This window comes from Orbicella franksi, chromosome 9 (genome assembly GCF_964199315.1).
Source record: "Orbicella franksi chromosome 9, jaOrbFran1.1, whole genome shotgun sequence".
Classification (NCBI taxonomy): Eukaryota; Metazoa; Cnidaria; class Anthozoa; order Scleractinia; family Merulinidae; genus Orbicella; species Orbicella franksi.
In genome coordinates, this window is record NC_138153.1 from 28,450,204 (window position 1) to 28,469,499 (window position 19,296).

Below are 19,296 nucleotides of genomic sequence, written 5' to 3' on the forward strand. Positions count from 1 at the left end.
GTCTGTGTCGCTAGTCCTTTGCAGGTACCCCTAAAAATTTCGTCGCAGAGAAGTAATGGCCGACCCTAGAATCATAACTCGCTCGAGGCTCACAAAAAAGCCAATGTGTTTTCGGTTATACAAAATTCAAGATCGGAAATCTTACCGCAAATACTTTTGTCTCCCGCTGGTCTAAAATACGTGTACGGAAGCATATTTTTCATATTGTTACAAATTGGATGCAAATTCTTGTTGTGTCTGGGTAGGACAGGTGAACCACCTCTTCCCTCCCTTAAGGCAAGTGCTGGCCATAAAGGAGCTTACTCTGGAGGCATAAGTGCCCAAAGCCCTGTGACACCTAGTATTCTCAGAAGCCATTATTTGGATCGTCACATTACAAATGTCAGGCCGTTAGGCTGTGAAAAATGCTCATTGCTAAATATTGAATGTTTAACGCTTATACTCTTTAGTGGTCAATGCGCTTAGCTACACCTAGCTAGTTCACAGGTATGCCACTTAAACTGAAAGAAACAAAAACTTCAAAGAAACACTATAGGCTTAAAAATCCCACCTAGCGGGAGGCAGAGCAGTTGGCTATTTACAAGCATGACCAAAGACTTGACCAGGGTCTACTAAGAAACAACACAGGCTTAGTGGTAAGAGTGAGACTTCAACCTGCGACCTTTGGGTTTCAAGTCTGGCGTCCTAACCACTCAGCTGCGGCCATGCTGCCACCACAGGAAGAAGACCCCTGTGACACCAGGCTGTGTCGTACTCACCATAGAACAGTAAGGCATGAAGCTGGAACCTCTGGGAGTATCGCCATCTTTTCCTTCATTACTGTACACTCTCACTGCTCCCCCGGGACCTCCTGACCCTCCCGTCCCTGGGGAACTTGTTGATGTCTCTCCGTCATCCCTTGCAGGACGGGCAGCAACTAGAGGAACCGACAAAATGACGCCATTTCCGGTTCCCACCCAAAGACGGTCATTGGTTAGCATCAGTGACGTGATACGAACGAATGAAAATCCTAACTTGCCAGTCCCTGAAAAACAGCAACAGATAATCAATTGTAATATTATAATGTCAGTGATTCCAACACAAAGACAACTCTCAATCCATTGACCAAAGATACGTTGAAGTTGTAAGGCCTTATAAGTTTAGTAGCTCAAAATTGTCCAAGTCAGTCGTTTGTAATCCGTGCTAATCGTCTCTATCCTTAACCATCCTTGTTCCTTTACGGTATATTATTATCTCTTTGGTGTTTTTCTATCTTAGTAAACTACTATTTTCAGGTTTCCTTCGATTTAAAGCTAAATTTGTACCTGGCCAAAAATAACTCAAATTACTGTGACTGAGCTCCTTTCACTCTAGCTTCTGTAGCACAAAGTGACTAAAGGTATTGCTGCTCCCCCCTAGATTGTACGGTAGTCCGTCGCTGATTACTCCCCAGTACTCAGTCAGGTCGCCCCCCACCCCCCCCCCCGACCCGGAGAAATGGAGGTACTGTGAGAATAGTGTCTTGCCCAAGAACACAACTTGTTATATGTCTAGTTCCGCGAGCGAGCAAGTTGAACTAAGTTGTTTTAATATGTGGTTATAGGTTGTTGAGAAATAGCGCGATTGGCTAATAGTCGAGGACGCAGCTTCCCGTAATACCCACATGCATTATGAGTGATATCAGTGCCTGCCCGCGAAAAGAAAAGTTTAATAAAATCTTTATAAGAGCTATTTAACAAACTTTCTTACTACCTCCCGATGGCTCAGTAGGGCCCTAATGGGGGCTTACTGCCCTTAGTCTTTCTTGCACGGCCAACCTTTGCTCGTTCAAGAACGACTACGAGCGATTTTCTCCGAGGACGGCCCCCGCACTCGGTTAATAAGCAAACATCCAGTAAAAAGATGCCGCAAATTGAGCAGTGCTTACCGAGCATCTTGCTGACATATGGTTCAATATCGATGTCCTGTAAGTGGTGGTATGTGTGGGCATTGTATAGTCTCAGTGTACTGTCCAGGCGTATGGACACCCACACACCATCTCCTATCCAGGCAAGCTGACGAACCTGGCTTTCACGCCTAGGATGAGCATCAAAGGTTTTCTGTAAACATCAGATAGAAAAAAGTTAGGCTACAAGGCACTGAGATAAACTTTGGTCAATAGGCCAAATTACAGTTGTATGCTTAGTTACCTGGCCTACGAATGTAAGCAAGGCTGGAGGTAACCTTGCTTTGATACAGACCTCTCTGCTTTTCTCATTTAAATGCCAACTAGTATGCAAAAGAACAACTTGATTTACACAACAAAACCAGTGAGGTCTTTATCAAAACAAGGTCACCTACAGCCTAGCTGCCATTCAAAGGTTAGGTCACTGAACTGTAAAATGTGTCCAAAAATCAAACGTTTTCAAGAGAACATGAGTATACACAAATACGAACGGTGGTGTTTTTCATGCTACCTCTACTTTCATGCTACGTGGATGAATGACTTGGATTTTATTTCGATAGCCACACCACACTTTGTCGTGCACCACTGTCATACAGCGTATGGAATGGTGAGGGCGACCGAGATCCAGCAAGTGATAATTGTTGAAGTTCCACTGACCATCTACAATGAATAAAAACAAGACTTATCAGAGCACACTTCACTTGAGTGTCGAAAGCAAGTCACATTTGCTTTGGCTCTGCATAAGCACGCTGCACGATTGGTTGAAAAAAGTGACGCTATTTTCTCAACCAATCAGAAGTAAAACCAAAACCAATCGCGACTCGCTCGCACACATTTTCCCGCGCTTCGCGTCAGCTACATGTGTTTACTTCGAGTTTTGATTGGTTCACTGGATTGTCGATTCTGTGATTGGTCAGAGTAAAAACTTTGGTTTCAGTTTTACAACACGAACAACCGCTTTAATTAGTAATCACATCTGATCAAAATCACAACAAACCAATCAGAAAAGTGTAGCTACCACCAAGCGCGGGAAAACATACAACCAGTGCCAAGCGCGGGAAAGCAGGCGTGTAAGCCAAGTCACTGATAGGTTGACAATACAGCAGGCTTTATCTGACTGGTTGAAGAACGTCAAACAGAGCAGATACAAAACCAACACACAAGTCAGAATTCTCTTGAACCCTACCAGTCTAAGGATAGCATGGTTACAAAAGGCAGACCAGTCACACTATTACAACATTTTGTATTTACAAAAATATCGATAAAACTGCCCTGGAAGTAAGCAAAATGGAAAGCACACATCAAAATGAAACAAAGAAAGACTCACCAGAAGCCCTGTGAAAGATAGCGACCGTGCCATCTGCAAGAGCAACTAGAACACGAGCTTGCACGTACCTACAACAACAAAGTTTGCCATCAAATTACAGAACAGCTCACTATTTAAGGACCATTAGCACTTGTTACATCTTCTTAGCGCGGTTTTCAATTGAGTGTTGTAAAAACCAATTAGACTACTCAGCCAATCTCAAACCGTGGTAAAACCAAAATGAAAACCAAAGTAATTGCCTGATTACTTTCGACACTCAATTGAAAGGCTACCACTATTAGTTCCTGATGTTACACAAAATAATTTACAGCCAATCGTGGACTCATGAGTCACAAAGTAAAGGAACCATCTCGCTTACTGTGATGTAATCTGAGATTTGCAGAGTGTAAATAACAGCAGATTGTTCCTTTTAACCTTCCCTATTTGCTTTGTATGTACTCACACTATGCTAAGCACAGAGTCCTTCAATCTGATCGAGTGGATGCATTTCTTCCAGTCAGATATGACAGAGTGCACATACACACTGAAAGGAGAAAAAAAAAAACAAGCAATCAGTGAGCATTTTCTGGCAGGTACAGAATCCTGAGGGGGTCTAATTATCAGGTAACTGTGTGTGAGATTTAAAACTGGCTGACTGATTGACTGGATGATTAACAGACTGACTGGCCAACAAGCTGACTGACTGACCCACGGACTGACACACCAACTCCCTGGTTAATTTATTTAATAAATAAAGAAATAAATTACAATATTTAGAGAGGAAGCTACATCAGCCTTAGCTGGTTTTCATGCAGGTCCTCTACCCTGGTCGAATTGGAATTTGGAGTGTTGGTTTTTGTGGAGGGAGAAAAACTGGAGAACCTGGAGAAAAACCCTCGAGACAAGGCGAGGGCCACATTGGTGGTAGGCGAGCGCTCTCACCACTGCACCATCCCTGCTCCTCCTCTTCCCCTATTTGCCGCACTAAGTCCCTTACCAGCCAGACTGTGCCCCAAGCCACATGGTAGGCAAGACACTGCTCATTTTGTCAATTCCATCCACTTGCACAGCTTCAGGTGACATGCTCTCACCAGCTGTTATGTCTGTTACAGTTGGGCCATCTGAACCAGCTCCCTGAGCTGTTTGCACCCCTGAAGATACAGTAAACATAACATAAAGGTGAAGTCTGCATTCAGGCCTAGGGACCCTCTGCCCAGTGCTTAACTGCAGGGTCAATAGCATGAGGTGTCTTGAAATTTTTTCACAACCCCCTGGATGGGATGCTAGTACATCGCGGGACTACCCACCTATCCCTCAGGATTTTCGGTTTGACCACCCACCCCCACCCCCACTTCTAGAAACTTCAGTTCAGCTTCATACCTTCCTTAATATATAAGTTTGGCTTTTGCAACTCCCCACCCCCTCAGAATTTCCAGTGACCTTCCTTCCTTCCATGGGGTGGGCAAGGGCATTTTCTGCAATTGCACACCAACAGCCCATTCTCATAATCCACCATCAAGTCGCTATCCTGTGTCCACTGCATTGCAATTTATCTCATGGATAACATTACCCACCCTTTGGACAGCCGGGGGGCTTTAGAAGTAGAAACATAACAGTACCTAGAGGATCAGTGAATCCTGCACCTCCTGAATCTTCAGCAGAATCAGCTTTATCTGGATTTGCCTGCAATGGATCTGCCATAAAAACAAAAAGAAAGCATTTCCTTCTAACACCACAGGAAAGTTAAATCTAGGAAAACATGTATCAGTTCAGTTATAAATGGTTATCATGGGCATCTCTTTTCAAGATTTCCCAAATTTTCCCCGATAAAAATAAGATTTCCCTGACCAAATAAATAATATATGTCAGATCTAGTAGCAGCTTCAAGCATCAACTTGCAGCCATCCTTTCCATTCGTTCATTAAGACTTATAAGTTGTCAACAAATTTTACTTCTTCATTAAGGTGAAATATTGTTGAGATCACAGTGACCCCAAAAGGTATTACATCAGCCATGTTAAATTATTTCAATTTTCCCTGACTCAGAATAAAATTCCCTGACTTTGCCCAGACCTTGAAGAATTTTTTCCCCTGACCATTTTCTGACCTGTGGCAATCCTGTATATAGCTCACAAGGATTTTACCTTCTAGTGTCCATTCTGACCCTTGATAATCTCCTTCTGAGGCTCCCGGCACAGGGGTGAGACACAACAGATGTGATGTGCACACTATAAAACAATCCAAAATGTTCTGAGGATAATTGGCATCCACTACAGTAACCTTGCTGCATGAGTGTGTACTACTGCCGATCCACACCATGGATACTTTAGGCTCCAGCTTTGGATCTGTTGTAACTGCCTCCTCCTGGTCACGTGCACTATCAGTGTAGAATACACTGGTTGCACCGATGAATGAGCCACCGTCTTGGGTTTTCCCACCAGACAGATCAACTCCAGCAGCACACCAAATCTGTACAAGGGTGACAAGTCTGTTATCACTTGTAGTCCACACTAATTACGATACTACAGTTTCAATACACCACAACCTCGGAATTCGCCAAGACAACAGAAACTCTCTGTATAAAGGAAGTGCTACATTGAGTTGGGTATTTATTGCTGGGAGGTGTTAGTGAGACAGCACACTATTCTGGGATTCCTGTGTACGCATTGGTTCTCCTGTGTTATAGCATAAGATTTGAAAACCGTTTGGATGTCAGAATCGCCAATGCATTTAACGATTGTGTATGATGGGCTGTGTACCTAGTATGTAATGCCACATTTATTCAACACAATCGGGGTAACATTGTTTAACTTTCTAGGACATTGAAATTACATCTAGTACATTGTATGATTGTACAAATTAATAGTTTTGAACACTGAGTATACTGTAACACACTGCTATGTTGTTGGACAAATTTTCAGCAGAAATTTCTGTCCATTTTTAACCAGCCTGTGAAAGAACACTTCAGTCACAGTGAAAAGTGACCCACATAATGTGATGTTACAGGTTTATGCAATGCTTGCCACTGCCTGATGTTTTTTTTTTTTTTTGAGATAAGAAATTTAAAAAAAGACTTTACTCCAAATCATTTCTCAGCCTTAAGTAGCAACCATCTCACCCATGCTAAAAAGTAACATTATTTCTTCCATAAATAAATATTGACTGATCTGGAACTCCAAACTTACTTTCATTCCGGGATCATTAAGATTCAGAGGTCTGCAATAGACTGGAACAGGAACGGAAACAAGACTTTTTCCTCCCTCGGCAACTTCAGTTGAGTATTTGGCTGGAAGACTCCAGCCATAAGCTTGCATTCGACCCTCAGCAACATCTGCCAATGAAGAAAAACAATTTTGAGTTACAGAAAGAACCTAGCAAGAAGACTTTGTAAAAGATAAAAACAACATTCTTTGAATCTCATTATCAGACTTTGAATGTTACAATTTTTAACATCACAAATTCCAATATCATAACAAGTTTAATTTTGACCCTTGGCAACAAACAACAGGAGAAAATCTGCTTTATGGTACAAATGTAAAATTGAGACAAGAAATATAAGTGATAGAAACCAACATTTTTTACAACAGTACTACAACTACTAATTACAGAAGTGATAACTATTTACAACAGTAATACAACTACTAACACTACTTACTTTAATTAACAATACAATACAATTACACATGCTACTTACAATACTCAAATTTGTATAATTTACTCTACAAAACAATACATTTACCCTTTTCAAGTTACGATACTAATACCATTACTGATGCTTCTTACATTCATATTATAACAATAGTAGTAAAACACTAATAACTGATTTTGCCACATCCATGAGCTTAGCAGGCAGTCGGATGGCGTTCACTCACTCACTCCACTCTGATTAATTTATTCATTAAACCTGGATTAAACAATTTTCTCCTACCTCCTCTGCTAATTATTGTTTTTGTCCAAGAGTTCAGTCGTCTTCAGGAAGGTTCTTTGACGAGGGGGACTAGAAAGGCATACATTTTTGCCCAATAAATTGAGAGCCTGGGTACAAGTTTGTCGAACACCTCGAAGATTGAAGTCAGCCATTTTGGTTTCATGTGATTTTCTTTCGTAAATACATTGTTTTTTGCCTATCGGCTTTTGCTCACACCTAGATGAAAGCTGGTAGAGGTATTTATGACTGTGTTCATGTATCATTCACAACAGCACGGTTGGTGAGGTCAAAGAATTAATACAAGACACCCGGGAAGACAAAGCCAGAAAGTGAGATCGTGATTAGCTTTTTTTCTTGGCAAGAGATTTTGATGGTTTCCACGTGCTTTCTCTCGTTGTGTAGTCAAAGGTAAGCTTAAATTCTTGTTAGGTTTTGGTTTCATTGTTTCTTTATTGTTTTATTTTGCACACACACATTGAAATTCTGCCTGTGTTAGTATTGCAAGCTCGAAATTTGTAAGCTTGTTTTTAAATACTTAGGAGAAAAAAAAATTCAAATTGCCTTATCTTTTAGTTTTGTTGTCGTTCACACTACATTTCTTTTGTATCCCATGCAGTTCGACCAGAGTGAAAATTTCTTCACGGATGATATGCAAGGCAACCTACATGTACGATTGAGTAAATATACACTGCAATATTTTAGTGATGGATGAACAAATTAAGTCCAAGAGACTGTCTAGATCTCTTTTTTTGCAAGAAAGATATGCTGTCCAATTGTGTCAAAAAGCCGGATGCATGGTGGCTGGTGATGTAGAGTTCTTTTTTTGCTCCTAGAAATGAGATTTAAACAAATTGACATCAAAACTTAAATTATGGAGAAGAGAATGCTTGATACTTGTCAACATAAGTATGTTCTGTAATCGTTGCAAAAATCTATTAGCAGAGACATATCTGCAATCCTTTTGAATATTACTGCATTGCTAGTGAGACTAGCACAAACAATTACCAAGATATATAGGAATAAAATACTGTGATTTTTGTTTCCAAGAAAGAAAATTATTGTTATTTCATTTGCATGCACTTCAATATGTAGTACCCTTATTATTGTATTGCACCAAGCTGGGGGACTTCTTCCTACAGTTGACTAAGGGTGCACTTTTTTTCAGGCTGGAGGTATTATAAGACTTAACAGGACAGGGATTTCAAATGTTAATTGATTATTTATCCCAGAAATAAGATCTAGTGGGCCACATTAGGTTTGTGAAAGGGGTTTCAGGCTAGAAGCTACATGTTGTTATATCCCGTGCGACTTACACAAAGTCATGGTTAGATGATATATATTTAGTGTGACTCACATGAAGTGTGGGATAATAAAAACCATGTGCTTTTGGAGTGTTACATTGGCGACGAGGAGAAAAACATGAGAGAATTATGACGGAACAAACAGCAGCAACAAGTGGAGCAGCACAAGCGATTCAAGTCGTCACAGAGACTAGAAACCTTCAAACACAGCCATTTATCATCCCCAACGAAGTGAACAGCGTCGGCAAAGCATGGGAAGAATGGCTGGAGGGAATTGAGCGAGAATTCCAATACTTCAGAATTACGAGAGCCGTCGATAAGAAGGATGCTATAATAATTTACGGCGGGAAAGAGATAGCTCGATTAGAAAAGAGCCTACCGGATCCAGAGGTGGAAGATGTGTACCTGAAGTTGCGTACTAAGCTGAATGATCACTTCACTCCAAAGAAGAATAAGCATCATGCGAGGTATTTATTTTTGAAAATGAGGCCACACATGGGTGAAACCACAAGTGCATACGCGGCAAGGCTGCGAGAGAAAGCGAAGGAATGTGAGTTTGGAGCTACATTCGATGAGAGAATTTTGGAGCACATAATTCAAACCATTGATAACAAGAAGATGATTGAGAAAGCCATTAGCAAGATGTGGGATCTAACACAATTTCTGACCGAAGCAAGCCAGACGGAGGATATTGCGAGGCAAATGAAAGATATGGGAAGTGAGAATGTTTCCCGTGAGAATGTTTCTCATGTGCATTCCGATTTGCAATACCCCAAACAACAAAGCAATGGATCCAATGAAACACAGCGGCCTGGGGAAAAGCACAAATGTCAATATTGTGGATTGTTTGGAGTCCATGAGAAAGGGAAAGATTGCCCTGCCTATGGTAAGAAATGCCATAAATGCCACAAATTGAACCATTTCTCCTCTGTATGCAAATCTGAGATTACTCGTAGCCACAAGTTCAGAAGACAGAAGCAAAGTAAAAGGAAAAGCAGTGGGAGAATTAAGAAGACAACTGAAGATGCAGAATCCACGAGCTCGGATGATGATTTTTTCGGCCAGGGAGTGCAACACTTAAAGCAGGCCAAGAAGATAAGAGTGATTGGCAAAAATGGTGATGATTATCGAACTGTTATGGTGAGATTAAATGACGTGGATGTCTTGATGGAAGCTGACAGTGGGGCGGATGTTAATATTATGGACGAACACCAGTTTAAGGCATTCAGCCACAGAACACATGACAAGCCAATCCTTGCAAACAGTAATGTCAAGTTGCGTACTCTCCAGCACAAACTCAAGGTCAAAGGAGAATTTCAAACTGTGATTCGTAATGAGACGTGTGGGAAACCGACCAAATTTGTTGTAGTGTCAGGAAGGATCCAATCACCTCCACTGATTAGCAAGGAAACACTAATAACATTAGGAATGTTGAAGATTCAACCAGATGGCAGCTTCGCTGAGCCCAATGATCTGGCCATATCTGTGGAGAGACATAATGCTAACACTGTTAAACAGGCAGAAGGTGAACAGGATATGAAAGATTTAATCACCAAGTATAGCCACTTATTTCAAGGTATTGGCAAGATAGAGGACAAGAAGAATGGTGGCGAGATCCTAAGCCGATTCCATATGAAACCCGGAGCAGTGCCGGTAGCACAGAAACCTAGGCAGGTACCATACTATCCTCAAGAACCGCTGAAAAAGTGGTTGGACTTAGGCATTCAAGAAGATATCTTCGAGAAAGTACCTGACGATGAACCAGTTACCTGGTGCTCCCCTTTGGTGGTGCAACCAAAACCGAGGTTTGCAGGTTTGCGATAGGACCAGCTGGAGCCACACATGATCAGAGCGAGTGTTGACTTACGAGTTCCGAACCAGTACATGGAAAGGAGCCGGATCTCCCAAGCACCAATAGTGGAAGATTTCATTCACAAGTTCCATGATTGCACTATCTGGACAAAATTGGATCTCCGACAGGGGTACCACCAGCTAGTACTACACCCAGAATCGAGATCAGTCGCTACCTTCAGCACCCCCTGGGGTAATTTTAGACCTAAAAGGCTTGTATTTGGTGCAAAGGCATCACAAGATCTATTTGATGAGGCAATGTACAGAATTTTTGGCGACATTCCCCAATGTCTTAACCAGAGGGATGACATCTTGATTGGAGCGAGCAATTGGAAGGAACACAATGAAACACTGGAGTCAGTATTTCAGAAAGCTGAAGATTATGGAATCACCTTCAACGAGCCTAAGTGTGAATTTGGCCAGAAACAAATCACCTTCTATGGTTACCAATTTGGCCAGGGTGATTTAAGACCTACACCGGAGAAGGTACAGGCCATCCATGAGTGCAAACCCCCTCAATCGAAGGCAGAGGTAAGAAGTTTCCTTGGTATGACTGGTTATCTATCCAAATTTATACCTCGGTATGCTTCGCTCACGAAACCACTGAGAGAGCTTACTCACAAGGAGGCTAAGTTTCACTGGGGAAGAGAGGAAGATGATGCATTTGAAGAATTGAAAGCCAACATCTCCAGCAAGGATACAATGGCATTCTTCAACCCCAAGCTACCAATCATGGTGAGAGTCGAAGCTAGTTACAATGAAGGTTTATCAGCTGGCCTTTCTCAGCAATCTGCCAGGGGCTGGCAACCAGTGCATTTCATAAGTCGTACTCTGACTGATGTGGAAAAGAGGTATAGCCAGACAGAGAAGGCTGCTTTATGTGTTAAATGGGCCAAGGATCGATTTTCTATCTACCTTCTTGGTGCACCCAGGTTTACGATTATTACTGCACACAAACCACTCCTGCCATTGTTTAATAAGCCAACGGCGAAGCTTCCCCCCCGGATCGAGAAATGGGTGATGGACATGCAGGATGTGGACTTTGAAATGAAATACGAGCCTGGTAAAGATGAGGCTGACCCTCTAGATTTCTTGTCAAGGCACCCATTACCAGTTGTTGGAAACAATGACACTGAGAAGATTTTGAAGGCAAGCATTGAAACGGAGCATGCAGTGGTGCTAGACAGAGTTAGCGAAGAAACACATCGTGATAGAGCTTTGCAAAAACTGAGCCAAACTATCAGGAAAGGTAATTGGGAGACCAGCAAGAAGGATGCTGACCTGGCACCATTCTACCCGATTAAGGACAAAATTTACGAAGCACAAGGTCTGATATTCAGAATGGAAATAATTGTTTTACCAATGGTGTTACAGCAGAAAGTCATCAGATCAGCCCACAAGCTGGGACATCTGGGAACCACCAAGACGAAACAGATGCTTAGGGCTAAGTATTGGTTCCCCGGCACGAATGCAATGATTGACCAAATGATAGGTCATTGTTTTGACTGTCAAGTTACTACCAAAGATCACAGACAAGAACCTATCAAACCATCGGTGATCCCGAAGGAACCTTGGAAGAAGATTTCAATCGATTTCGGAGGACCTTACCCAGACGGTCATTACAACTTGGTAGCAATTGATCAAAGAACCCGATACCCGGAAGTAGAGGTGGTGTCCTCAACAGCAGTAAAGCCAACTAAAGAGAAGTTGAAGAAAATGTTTGCTCATCACGGTGTACCCAAACGAGTGCAGTCTGACAATGGTCCGCCATTTAATTCGAAAGAGTTTGCAACCTTTGCAAAAGAAGAGGGTTTTGATCATCATCGTGTGACACCAGAACACCCCCCGAGCCAATGGCCAGGTGGAACGGTTTATGCAAGTGTTAAACAAGACGGAACAAATTGCCCATCTCCAGGGAAAAACTGGACTTGACAGGAATATGGCTGTCTGTGATATGTTGATGGCATATAGGGACACACCTCACCCTGCCACTGGGGTTACTCCATACCAAGCTATGTCGAATAGGCCTATTAGGACCAAACTTGATCACACAGTACCAAGAGAAAGAAGTGAGCAGGATGAGCTGATCGATGAGAAAGACCGAGTATATAAAGAGAAGATGAGACGCGATGGCGTGAATATCAAAGAACACAACTTCTGCGTGGGAGACTATGTCCTACTTAGACAAAAGAAGGTGAATAAATGGTCGACCGCCTATGAGCCTATCTTCTACACAGTTATCAGAATTAGTGGTTCGACGATCATGGCAAGGCGAGTTACAGATGGTCGTGAGATAACCCGAGATTCAAGCCAGTTTAAATTGGCTAATGCTATCATGCATGAGGAAGGTGCCAAAGGAGAAGATAGTGAGGATTGGAGAGAAACACTACTTATGAATTCTGGCAATCCAAGCACAGTCCAGTCCAGCAGTCCAGTCCAAGCCATCCCTGAACAAAGTGATTCTGCTGAAGAGACTGTTGCAAACAGATCATTAGGGCATGCCAACCAACAGTTGGAAGAGCTTCCTACAGTTCAGACAGAAGAAGGTTCTTCTTCCAGCTCTCCTACTCCCAGAGTACAGTCATCTAGGCCTAGACGAGAGCGACGTCGACCTGCTTATTTGACTGATTACGTCACGTGACATGTTTATATTAATTTTGATCGGACACCAGAAGCATTAGAATATGCAATTGAGTTGAACTGCAGTATTAATTAGATAAACTTTGATATTTTGTTATGAGCATACTAACCTACTAACCCACTAGTTTTAAACATTAATTAGTCACATTAAGTCTCAAGACTTTGGTTCTGATTGATTCAAAGACTCTGGAACATTGAATTGGATTTTGCCATCCTGTGTTATTATTTTATTGTATGTGGACTGTGTAGACAACTGCAAAAAGGGGGAGATGTTATATCCCGTGCCACTTACACAAAGTCGTGGTTAGATGATATATATTTAGTGTGACTCACATGAAGTGTGGGATAATAAAAACCATGTGCTTTTGGAGTGTTACACATGTATATGAAAGGAAGGCCTTTCCTATTGAGAACACTGTAAAATGGATAGGTCTTTGACCTTGGGCCAGAGCCTCCTTGTATAAAACTTTGTTACTTCCCTTCCTCCTCTCCATGGACATAGTTCTATAGAAAAAAACCTTATAAATTGTAAATAAAAGCATTCCCTTCACTTCAGGTTCATGATTGAAACAAAACTGTCTGAAATCATTCTAATAATATTGAAGGAAATACTTATTTTTTCTATAGATTTCCTGTTTACCCGCAAGCTACAATCAAATTGTTTATCTTCAACTTAGCTTAAAATAAACAGGATTTTGCCAATATCCATGTCTCACTTAAGTGAAATTAGGCAAAACACTCTTGGCAGTCTTAGCATTCTCAAGTTGATGTCCAAAATAAATTTCAAAATCATGTATTGTAATTTTTGCATAATAGTAATCATTATTATACAGCTGTTTCATAATGTTAACTGATCAAGGACCACAACCAATTTACCTTGACCCAAAATGCACTGCTGACTCATATACATAATTATGTTGTCAATTTTGGACTGACTGGTAAATGTAGGTGAACTCTCATTCAATGATTTCATTTTGAAACAGACTGTTGTTATTCTTTGACACTACATCATGTACAAGTTAATGTGATAACAATGCTCCAGTTCCAATCAAAATTAATTATTATCCATTTTAAAATTTTTAAGCTGTCTGTGTTAACAACCTGTTATTTGATTTTTGTATTTCTTTTCTATTTCGAGCAGTCAGGGTTCAAGCCCTGGCTGGGAGCATTTTATTGTGTTCTTGAGCAAGACTCTTAACTCTCACAGTGTTTCTTTCCACTCAGATGTATAAATAAGTACTGGCAAATTTAATATTGCAGGGTAACCCTGCGATGGACTAGCATCCCATCCGGGGGTAGTAGAAATACTCCTAGTCACTTCATGCTACAGAAACTGGGATAAGTGCTGACCCGATGGGCCACTTGGCTCATATGCAGACTTTAATTTCACTTTGGAGTTGCTGTTTGCCTCTGTTTTAGAACGATTGCTCGTGCAAAACATTTTACATGAAAATGACTTGATTTTCAAGAGGATGAACATACAGGTGACATGCATTTTCATACAAATAGTTTTGTATAAAGACTTGTTTTGCCACAAAGACAAAAGTCAACTACTCATCCATGAGCTGGCTCAGTGAGCCTTTGATTGGTCACTAAAACACAGTGTAATAATTCAAAGGAGAATTGTCTCAATTTGTTGTCGGCCGAGAGGTGAGATATATTTTTGAATAATTTTCCCCCTTTATCTTCTACCCAGAGTAATGTCGGGCCCAAGACTTAACAGTTGTAGGACTGGTGTAACCTCTGATTTTTCTTGGAACAGAAGATAGTAGTCTTTGCATTTCATTTTAAAAAGAAAAAATGATTTTTCAGTGGAAGAGTAAAAAAAAGTCAGAATTATCCAGAACAGAATTCTTAGTTCTTAGCGTAGAAGCTGCCTTGGATTTGAGGTTCAGTAGAATAGATGCAAGGATTTGAAAAAAGTTTAAAAATTTGCTGACATGTTGTACCTTCGATTAAATTCTTCAAAAGTAAGAAAATTACCATTTTCATTTAAAATATCTTGAATGTAATAAATTCCATTTTCGGTCCACCTCTTCCAAAAAAGTGATTTGCCTTCAATGGTTATGTCTTGGTTATTCCAAAGAATAAGGTCACTTTCGTAGCTATCTTGGTTGACCTGGCGTAATTCCTTAAAGTAATCTAGCATTTCTAAGTAGAATAACAATACACTTTTGTCTAACTTCTTTGTATTGTAACTGCACTTGAGTAAGAAGTTGAGACCTCCATACTTTTCGAAAAAAAGCATTTGGAATAGCTTTCCAAGCATCAGTAGGAGGGTTTTTTTTTCTAACAGTCTTCCAATCCAGCTTAAACGGAGCGCTTTAACTGTTATGGCAAAATTTGGAAAATTAAGACCACCTTTTCTCATTTCTTGAAAAAGAACTTCTCTTTTAATTTTATCTTTTTTGTTTTTCCATAAAAAATTAAAAAGTTTCATTTGGACTCTTTTAATAACGTCTCGTGGAACAGTTAACATTGAGGCCATATAAACCAATTTTGAGATTCCTAACATTTTAACGAGTAGGGTTCTTCCCATGAGAGTGAGGTCATGAGACAACCAAATGTTTAATTTGGTTTCCATCTTTTGGATTTTTAGAAAGAAATTCAGGTTATTGTTTTTATTGCTGTCATGTGAAATGTATGTTCCTAAGATTTTAATCGGATCAATGGAGACATTTATTTCAAGGCGTTTAGTTTTACTGTTTTTCAATGAGCCTATCCACAGAGCCCTTGTCTTTTTGCTGTTGAGCTTTAAACCTGAGATATCGCCAAACTTCCCCAATACTGACATACTTTCATACATACTTTTGACGAGGTGTCCTTGCATATTAATGTAGTGTCATCAGCGAATTGACTTAGCTTAACTTCACAAGAATAAGGTAGTTCAATACCCGTAATTTTAGGATTTCGACGTATTTTTTGTGCCAGAATTTCTACACATAGGATGAATAATAAGGGACTCAGAGGGCATCCTTGCCTTACACCTCTTGACACCTGGAAATAGTTAGTCATGTATCCTCCATTAATAACCCCACTCTCAACATCACTATAAAGTACCGAGATCCATTTCCGAATGTTTGGGCCAAAATTGAAAAGTTTTAGCCAGTGTTGGATAAAGGACCATTCCAACGCATCAAAGGCTTTTTCAAAGTCTATGAACAGCAATGGGAAGTTTACTTGATTCAGTGAATTCAATTAGGTCATTTAAAAGCCCCACATTTTGGCCAATATATTGTCCTTTTACGAAGCCCGTTTGATCTGAGTGAACCAAATTTGGCAGCTTCGGTTCTATTCTTCTTGCAATGGCACTAGCAAGTATTTTGTAGTCGACATTAAGCAATGTTATCGACTGCCAGTTACTTAAAACCATAAGATTATTTTCGTCCTTTGGTATAAGCGATATAATTCCTCGCCTCTGAGATATAGATAGCTTGCCCGTTTGAAAGCCTTCATTAAAAGAGTCAATGAGATTTCTCCATAAAAGTTCGAAGAAAGTTTCATAAAATTCTTTTGCAAAACTGTCGTCACCTGGAGTTTTGCCAGGTTGGAAGCCTTTTAAGGCATTTAACAATTCGTCTTTCATCAGGTCATGTTCAAGTTCACTTACTTCGTCTTGGCAAAGTTTTGGAATTTGTAGGTTCGAGGTGAATAAAGCAAAGTGATCCTCGGTCGTTACTTTCTTCTTGCGAGATTCTAGAGGTCAGGAAATTTTTGTAATAATTTTCTATTTCCTTGTTTATCTTAGTCATATTACAGATAATTTCACCATCTGTTGTTTTAAGCTGGGTTATAATCTTTTTCTCATAATTCCGTTTTTCCAAATTGAAGTATTTCGTCGGTTTCTCGCCATTTTCGATCCACCTGGTTCTTGATCTCAACATTGCCTCTTTTCCCTTTATAGAATAGATTTCAGTTAGTTCCTTTTTAAAGGTTTTCGAACTCCATTAGAATATCATCATCTAAATTTTCATTATTACAAATTTCTTTATCTAGCTCTTCTAATTTGCATTGAATGATAGTTTCGTGGTTTCTCAAATTGAACTGGGGGCGATTGAGGTTTGTGTTTCTATTCTCTTTACTTGATTGATTAATTGTTTTGTAATTATAAAGAAATCTATCCTGGACTTCAGTTTTCTATTTTTAATTTCATAGGTATATGTTTTTGAATTTGAGTGAAGTCTTCTGTAAACCTCAACCAAATTAAGCTCTTTCATCAGGCTCAATAGGCCGTTCCTATAACTTGTCTCTCTCCATGGAAGCCCACCAGTCTTATCTAAGTGGCTAAGTGTAGTATTCCAATCTCCTACCATAATGACCTTAGAGATACACGTTTTAGATACTAGAAGATGGGTGAGTTTTTGCAAGAAAGGAATTTGCAATTGGCAGACAGTTGGTGCATAGACATTTACTACAAACAATTTCTCTGTTGTTAATTTCAAATTAGCAAAAATATACTGCCCCTCTTCATCACTTTCTATGGTTTCTAAAGGATAACTGTTTGGTTTTACTAGTATACATACATCTCTGGAATGTTCTGAGCCGTGAGAGAATATAATCTGTCCACCCCATTCAGCACGCCAAATTTTTTCATCTTCCTTTTTAGAAAATGTTTCTTGAAGGCAAAAGATTGATGCTTTTTGTTTCTTTAGATAACAGAAAATGGCTCTTTGTTTTTCTTGTTTACGAAGACCACGGACATTCAGTGACAAAATCTTCAATTGTGACATGAATTTGCATACAACAATAAAGCATAAGTTATTCTAAAGGGAACAAAAGTAACACAGATTGCAAAACAACACTATACCAAGACAAAAAAAAAAAAAAAAACAAAAGCACAGTAACACTTAAAACTTACTCTTCTGGGATTTACCTGCGTCCTTCTGAAAACTCAACACAAATAAACCAAGGTCAAGTAAAAATTATTGACAAAATACCGAAAACGCTGTCAGTCGTTGAAGCAAACTTAGCACGATGATCATGATTATGTAACATATTTCAAAGTCCGGGAGAAGAAAGAAGGCTACGGAGCTAAATGAACTAAGTATTGGCTGAATCTTAATTATTGGTGAATCTAATTTAATTTGATAAGGTCTGCCTCACACTTAATTTGAATAACAGAGCAACTAGATGGGTCCGTTTTCACAAAAACTGTGCCATCCAAAGTCCTGATTCTCCAGTTTCGATGGTCTTTTTTATCTCTGACCTTTTCAAATAGTTCTGATCTTAAGGCAGTCAGATTTTCATTAATATAAACTCTGTCTGCTCCTTCGATGAATCTTCCGACATTAACTTTGCGTAGCTTTGTTCTGTTCCTGTATAACCTATTCATACTGTAAAAATTGGTAAATCGAACTATAATCAGCCTTGGCCGCATATTACCTTTCTTCATGCGGTGTGCTGTATCGATGTCTTCAGGTTCTAGGTTGATGTGTAGGCACTTAGCAAGGTCCAGCACAATTCCCTCTGTGTTTTCGCTTTCCTGCTCGGGTATCCCGTGTATTTCTAAGTTGAATTTCTTTGAATACTGCCCCAAGTTGTCATGCATGGTTATCGTGTCTTTCAATTTCTTTCTCTAAATTATTTCCCTGCTTGATGCTGGTCTGGAGATTGTTTTCCAGGACATCAACCTTCCTCTCTAGCTCGCTGTTTTTCTCATTAATTGACTGCATCTTTTCTTTTAAATTCTGGTTTTCCTTCTTCATGTTGTCAACCTCTGCCTGAGTAAATTGCAAGCTCCTTTGAAGTTCTTCGCAGAGAATCTTTAATTCTTTATGTTCACTAACAAGCAGATTGGTGTTCGCTTCAATTCGAACCACAGCCTCCCATATCACAGCTAGCACTGGGTCCTGAGAGTGGGATCTTGTTTCTACTCCATTCTCTGTGTTATCGCTGGTCACAGTGACCACGTCATCTTCTAACATGTCCACCGTTCGTGAGATGTTGTCGTTTCGTTTTAGTTCTGGCATTCCCTGCGAGTTTTCACTGCTCAAGCTGCTCATTTCATCTCGCTTGCGTCTTCCTCCAGTTTTATTTTTCTTCCCAAGGCCTTTCCCCCCATTTTCTATCAATTTGAATGTCTACTTCGGGACCGCAGCAGAGCTCAGAAAATTGCGTCTGCCGCGATTGCCGCTCTTCCCAGTCTCCTAATTAAATACATAAGTAAAGATAAAAAGTGGTTTGTGAAGAGGCCAAGTTGAAGCGAATTTGCATAAGAGAGTGCCAGACTAATCATATGAATACTTTGAGTAATTAGCTTGGCACTCTCTTATGCAAATTCGCTTCAACTTAGCCTCCTCACAAACCGCTTTTAATAATTAATTATGTAACTTTGATAATGGCACAAG

At 40.1% G+C, this 19,296-nt stretch overlaps 1 protein-coding gene across 1 annotated transcript in view; it reads right to left on the reverse strand.

The window, feature by feature from the left end:
• The window catches only part of LOC145498229 (C-Jun-amino-terminal kinase-interacting protein 4-like), a 33,572-nt gene that overhangs the window by 2,291 nt on the left and 11,985 nt on the right, over nt 1-19,296 (reverse strand). The window contains exons 14-22 of the mRNA XM_081478125.1: nt 6,415-6,560; nt 5,374-5,698; nt 4,850-4,924; nt 4,228-4,381; nt 3,694-3,774; nt 3,252-3,319; nt 2,436-2,584; nt 1,907-2,078; nt 759-1,024 (exon numbers count right to left, since the gene is read on the reverse strand). Of these exons, the coding sequence (XP_081334251.1) occupies nt 759-1,024; nt 1,907-2,078; nt 2,436-2,584; nt 3,252-3,319; nt 3,694-3,774; nt 4,228-4,381; nt 4,850-4,924; nt 5,374-5,698; nt 6,415-6,560 (1,436 nt within the window). The remainder of the gene's footprint in view (nt 1-758; nt 1,025-1,906; nt 2,079-2,435; nt 2,585-3,251; nt 3,320-3,693; nt 3,775-4,227; nt 4,382-4,849; nt 4,925-5,373; nt 5,699-6,414; nt 6,561-19,296) is intronic.